Below are 6,607 nucleotides of genomic sequence, written 5' to 3'. Positions count from 1 at the left end.
CTAGTATTGATGATGTTCAGGAAGCAACGTGGATCTAATTGCTCTGCTGGGGCTCCGTGTTCAGCTAGATTTCTAAATTAAAGCCAAAGACCCTGGAAGATGTTTCAAACTTCCTTTCTTCTCTCACATTAAGGACAGCTGAACAAATTGTTTCGAAATAGTAGCATTTTAGTCTTGGCAGTATTAAGTTTTATCAAATGCTGGTTGGTCCATAAATGAGTCTTCAACACAATTTAAAATTATATTTTATGAATTAACAAAATCAGAGGAACTAAAATAAAAATATCATGATATTCTGAAGAATTGAGAAACAAACCCAATTAACTCATAAAAACAGTAAATAAAATTGGTGACAATCCAAGTTTGTTCGTCACTTGATATACTGTGTATCAAAAAATGCGTAAACGGTTTACAATAGTGAAATAGATAAAAAAATAAAGAAATAAAAGCATATAATATCAATTAAAAGAAAAAAATTGAGAAAGGGGACAGGAAACAACAGACAGGAGGGGGAGAGGGAAGGCAAAACATACATAGAAGTCAAAAAGAAAATAAAGAGGGAAGGGAGGGAGCACGGTAGGGAGGGGTTCGCTTCTGGAGAAGCGTTTATCATTTAGGACTTGCATGGAGAGCTTGTTTCACTTAGAGGATTGAATTTCAAGGATTGTAGGCATCCTTAAAGATTTAAATTTGTCCAGTAAGGACTCTGTCTTAATGTCTTCCCCGTAATCAGGGCTCCAGCTGGAAGAAAAGAGTTGTTCTTCACTGCCTGCCCCACCCATGCCCTCAATTGTTCACGCCCCCTTTGAAGGTTAGGAACTACTCTTCTTGGAAAGAAATTTACACCTGGTTATGTCAACATTCATTTATTAAATTTAAGTATAAAAGAGGGAAATAAGAAACCAAGAAATACTCCTTTATTTCAGCATCTCTCCAATGGCCAGCTGCTCAATTAGAACAACTTTTTTGCCAAATATTTACCATAAGGTTGAATTAGAGGTTTAAAATTCATTAAAAAAACTTTTTTTGAAGAACTGTTCATTGGCAATAGATATGAAAAGAGGGTGATGGTGATGTGATGTTAAACAAGGTGCATCAGAGTTTCAAGCTTTGAGGCTTCCTCATTTCTTTACCTATTTTTAGGAAACTTTGGAATTTTTTATATTTACAAGAGATGTTCAAAACGTTTTTGCAGTTACATCATTTTTCCATATAACCAACCTGTTTTGCGATACATTTTTCCCAGCATCCTACCTACTTCTTAATGCAATCAGAAAACAATTTTTTGGTTGAGCCCGCAAAAATATGAATGTCAGGAAATCATTTAAAGAACACCTCATATCTTTGTTCATCCTGAGAATCCATTTGATTGGTTTTTGAAAATCAATTCATTCATGCATTCAATATGATAATATGGCCATGTTAAGTTTCATTATTTATTAATTTAAACAAACCCTCTTTTAACAAAAGTCGGCAGCTTGAGCAAGCGCAGAAAATAATCCGACGCACATAGGAATTGAATGGGTGTCGGAACATTTGCCACACAGCACTCAACTGCATGGCTTTGTAAAAGGAGACCACAATGTTTTATTAATATAAATTGCTAAAATAAATCAGTAATTAGGGTCAGCATTCGATACAAGGCATTTAAATATTATTAATATTTGGAAAATGATTTTCCATCTAAAATCTTTCTTAGGGCCCCCTTGACCTCCCTGTTTTTCAGGCTGTAAATGATAGGATTAAATATAGGAATTAAGACATTATGCAACAGAGCAAAGAGTTTGTTTTGATTCAGTGACTGCATGGACGTTGGTCTCATATACAAACACATTATAGTCCCATAGTAGAGAATAACGACCGTGAGGTGGGAGGAGCAGGTGGAGAAGACTTTATGTCTCCCCTCTGTAGAATGGATCCTCAGGATGGTGGAGATGATGTAGACATAAGACGTCAGGATTGTCATAAGACAAGGCAGTGCTATGACGGTACCAAGAATTAAACTCAAGCTTTCAATAGCTTGTGTGTTACTACAAGACAATGTCAACAACGGTAAGACATCACAAAAGAAATGGTTAATTTCATGTGACCCACAGTAAGAAAAATGTGATATAAGGACAATGTGCCCCACTGTGACCAAAAACGCCAACATCCAACACCCAATAGCCATCAATATACTAACCTTTTCATTTATAATAATGGTATAGCGAAGCGGATGACATATCGCTACATAGCGGTCATAAGCCATGGCTGTGAGCAGAAAAAATTCTACCACTGACAAGGTCACAAACAAATACATTTGTGTAAAGCACGCAAATGAGGAAATCCTTTGACTCTTCCGTAAGAAGATATCCATTAGTTTGGGGAGAGTGAGTGAGGTGCCAGAGATATCGAGGAAGGACAAGTTACAGAGGAAAAAGTACATGGGGGTGTGCAGGTGAGGGTCCAGGCAGGTCACAGTTATAATAGTGAGGTTCCCCATCAGGATGATCAGGTACATGAGTAAAATCAGAAGGAAAAGAGGGATTTGCAGTTCTGGAAATTCAGGAAACCCCAAAATGATGAATTCCGTCATGGTGGTGATATTTTTCTCTTCCATTGTAATCTGGAACTAGAAAGTCCAAGGAGATCAGGTAGGAAGCTATGAAGAATGTTTCCAAGGTAGAAATATAGTATAATAGTTGATTAATTATTAGTGGTTTAAATGGAGTACATTGAGGTTAGGAAGACATTCTATCCAAAAATGCCTATCCCAGGGAATATAACATTTTCTAGGAGAAAAGCAGGTAGGCTTGGCTCAAGTATACACATGACCAAGCTGTCCCTAGGACACCAGAATCTTCTCTCAAAAATTTGAAAATTATGCTTTGCAATTAATTTTGCATTAGTCTCAAATTTACAAATTGCAAAACAATTTCTACAGTTTCTCAGCATTTCTTTTCCTTATCCAGTGATATACATAAAGGTGAAGACTGGTACAGCAGGGAGACCTCGATTCTAATAACTAACACTGTACACAATGCTCTGACTGCCACGATCTAAGCATCATTCCCACAGCTCTTACCTTGGAAATAATCTCTTCTGTCTCACAAGCTCTAAGCTGGTAACGCTGAATCAAATATATTCGTGCTCACTGCAGATCCTGCTGGGAAAGAATCCCTGAGGCTGACGAGGTGAAGCTCATGGCAGGAAATTCAGCTTTACATCTAAGGTTAGAATATCTGATGTTCCTTCTCCAGAGGAATAATGAGGTAAAATTACTGCCCCAGCACAGGATTGTAGGAAGTCAGCGATAGGAACAATTAATTAAACATCCAGGGGGGCTCACTTGGAGAATATGTTTAGATGTGAGATCATATTATATTTAAGTATTATACCCTAGAGACCACGTGATGCCTTGAGCGAAGCATGACATGTCCGCCCAGCAGTGCCTAGAGGACCCCCCAGAGTCCCTGATAATCCTCCATTCTTTTTGATTTTGGTGTTTTTCGATACCCTAGCAGTGTGTGTTTTGAACCTATGGACAGATATTGAAACGAACGGTCCTGAAACTGCCCTGCACACATTCTGTCACCCTTTCAGATATCTGGAGGCAGTCCCTTTAGGCAGGAAGGATACTCAGACTTGTCCTAAAGAGATTGCCTGTTTATTATTAGTCTTACATCCAGTTTTATACCTTTTTACATGGGTCAGTGGTATTAGCAGATGACGTGAGTACAAACCATATCTGGTGACAGGATACATAAACTTCAAAAAAGTAACCAACACAAGAAAGGGGGGTGGGTGAGCAGCATATGTGCTTCATTGTCTAAAATCTAAAGGTGCTGTCTTAGCAACAGTGTCTTATCTAAAGCTTCCCTTATCTTTCTCAACCAGAACAAAGCTGTGGGGGGTCCAACCTCCATTGTCCCAAGCAACTAACTTCATAACAAGATTAAATGACCTTGTCTCAGAACATATCAGCAGAATCAAAACAAACTGTCTCTGTGTTTGTGTTTCCCAGCACAAACAGAGTTAGAAAACTTATAAGATATATTTGTGTCCTTTCAGATATATCATCAAATCTCCAGAATTGATGGCATCTAGGATCTCTAAAAAGGTCAAGTCTGCCCACATAAAGGCCACAGAAGATAAAATGGCGTCTAACTCCCTCTCAAAAACTGGACAGTTCTTCATCTAATGGCGGAATAGAAATAATCTACTTTAAAAGATGAAATTACTGCAGCAGTTGTGGGCGCAGTGGACGCCCACTTTCAATCGCTTACGGAACAACTTATCTTTCTCCATGGAGTGTGTTCTGATATTTCTAAGTGCACTGGTGAACTGGAGGTGCGGGTCTCCGTCCTGGAGGACTTATGTCAAACTTCTCAGTCCGAGGTCGCCCAGCTATAGAAACAAGTGCGGGATGTAATGGAAAAAATTGACGACCTGGAAAATAGATCAAGGTGAGATAATCTTCGCTTTGTGGGATTTCCAGACTCTTTCTGATGCCCCGCTCCCATCGGTCTTGGAGGACTGGTTAACTGAGCAAATGGCCTGTTTAAATGGAGCATAGGCAGACCTGGTAGTGGGAGGAGTCCAGCGGGCCGTCTTTCTTTTTAAACATATTAAAATTTTGTATCATTCTGATATAATTCAGCAAATCTTGGCAAAGTGGACTGAACTAGTTTCAAATATTTTATCCCACTCACTTCTGGAAACCAAAACAGACAATGTAATCATAAATCATATTTAGTAGATCTCTGCCTTTTTATTTACGTTAACACATATGCCGGAGCTTCTCATGTTTCAAGTGTATTTAAAATTTCTTATACCGCCTTATCATATCTTCAAGGCGGTCTACAGAATATATTAAAACAATGTATCACTGTAAGTTCCAGAACAATTAAGGACAGAACTGGAGAATGGACAAACGGAAATGAAGAGAAGGAGGGTTGGAACTACAATTGATAGAAAGAAAAAGAACATTTATGGAAAAGACAAAAGGAGGGGAAAATAAAGGCAAAAGACCTTTCCATGCCAAATTTTAAATAATAAACAATAACATTTAAACCTCATACTGACTAAAGATAAGATATGAAAATATGGTCATGTTGAGTTTCATCCTGTATTAATTTAAACAAAATACTTTCTTAATATAAATTACAAAAATTAGGCAGTAATCAGGATCAACACTGGATGCTAAGCATTTGCATTTGGTCAATTATTTTCCTTTAAAAACTTTTCTTAAGGCTGCTTTAACCACCTGATTTTTTAGGCTGTAAATGAGAGGGTTAAGGATGGGAATAAAGACATTATACAAGAGGGCAAAAAGTTTATTTTGATCCAGTGCCTGCATGGATGTTGGCCTCATGTACAAACACAATAGGGTCATATAGTAGAGAATAACGACCGTGAGGTGAGAGGAGCAGGTGTTGAAGGCTTTGCGTCTTCCCTCTGTGGAGCGGATCTTCAGGATAGTAGAGATGATGTAGACATAGGATATCAGGATTGTCATAAAGCAAGGCATCGCTATAAAAATACCAGCAATTAAGTTTAAGTCTTCAATAACATGTGTGTTACTACAAGACAAAGTCAGCAATGGTAAGAGAACCAGAAGAAATGGTTAATTTCATGTGACTCACAGTAAGAGAAATGTGATATAAGGACAGTGTGCTCTACTGGGATCAAAAACGCAAACAACCAACACCCAATAGCCATCAATATACTGACTTTTTCATTTATAATAATGGTATAGCGAAGTGGATGGCATATCGCCACATAGCGGTCATAAGCCATGGCTGTGAGCAGAAAAAATTCTACAATTGTCAAGGTCAGAAACAAATACATTTGTGTAAAGCACCCAAATGAGGAAATCCTTTGAGTCTTCCGTAAGAAGATATCCATTAGTTTGGGGAGAGTGAGTGAGGTGCCAGAGATATCGAGGAAGGACAGGTTAGAGAGGAAGAAGTACATGGGGGTGTGCAGGCGAGGGTCCAGGCACGTCAGAGTTATTATCGTGAGGTTCCTCATCAGAATGATCAGGTAGATCAGTAAAAACAGAAGGAAAAGAGGGATTTGCAAGTCTGGAAATTCAGGAAACCCCAGAATGATGAACTCTGTCATGGTGGTGATATTTTCATCTTCCATTGTAATCTGGAACTAAAAAGGGGAATGGAGATGAAGAGAAGATTAGGAGACCATCTATGAAGAATGTTCCCAAGTGAGAAATATAGAATAATGGTTGGCTCTGTTTTAGTCAGTCAGATGGATTACATTGTGGTTAGGAAGACATGCTATCCCCAAATGCCTATGTCAGAGCATTTAAATGTTTCCTATAGAAAAACAGGCCAGATTAGCTGTAGGTCCTTAATGTTAAGTGCTCAGGTGTGCACAAGACCAAGCCATGCCCGGTTCATCACTGTCTTTGCTTGTTTGCTCACTCCTTTCTAGCAATAAAGACATAACATATCAGCTGTTCTGAAGAAATTTCTTTTATGTGGGAGAAGTTCCGAACATGCTATTAACATCACATAGACCAATGTTCAAAATGCTCAATTATCATTCGATCCTCTCACACAACGCAGCTTCCGAAACAATGTATACCCAGTGCACGCCATCACAGCAA

General features: G+C 38.5%; 1 protein-coding gene across 1 annotated transcript; it reads right to left on the bottom strand.

Annotated features, from left to right (window-relative positions):
• Positions 1-1,657: 1,657 nt before the first annotated feature.
• LOC117350326 (olfactory receptor 5V1-like) lies at positions 1,658-2,575 on the bottom strand. Its single transcript, XM_033924578.1, has one exon. It carries the CDS (start codon positions 2,573-2,575, stop codon positions 1,658-1,660), a length of 918 nt encoding a protein of 305 aa, XP_033780469.1.
• Between the last annotated feature and the right edge of the window lie 4,032 nt (positions 2,576-6,607).

This window comes from Geotrypetes seraphini, chromosome 16 (assembly GCF_902459505.1).
Source record: "Geotrypetes seraphini chromosome 16, aGeoSer1.1, whole genome shotgun sequence".
NCBI lineage: Eukaryota > Metazoa > Chordata > Amphibia > Gymnophiona > Dermophiidae > Geotrypetes > Geotrypetes seraphini.
This window is presented reverse-complemented; position numbering and strand designations above follow the sequence as displayed.

What these genes read in the sequence shown, in the direction of transcription:
- LOC117350326 (XM_033924578.1), bottom strand. Translation starts at nt 2,575, where the DNA reads ATGACGGAATTCATCATTTTGGGGTTTCCTGAATTTCCAGAACTGCAA.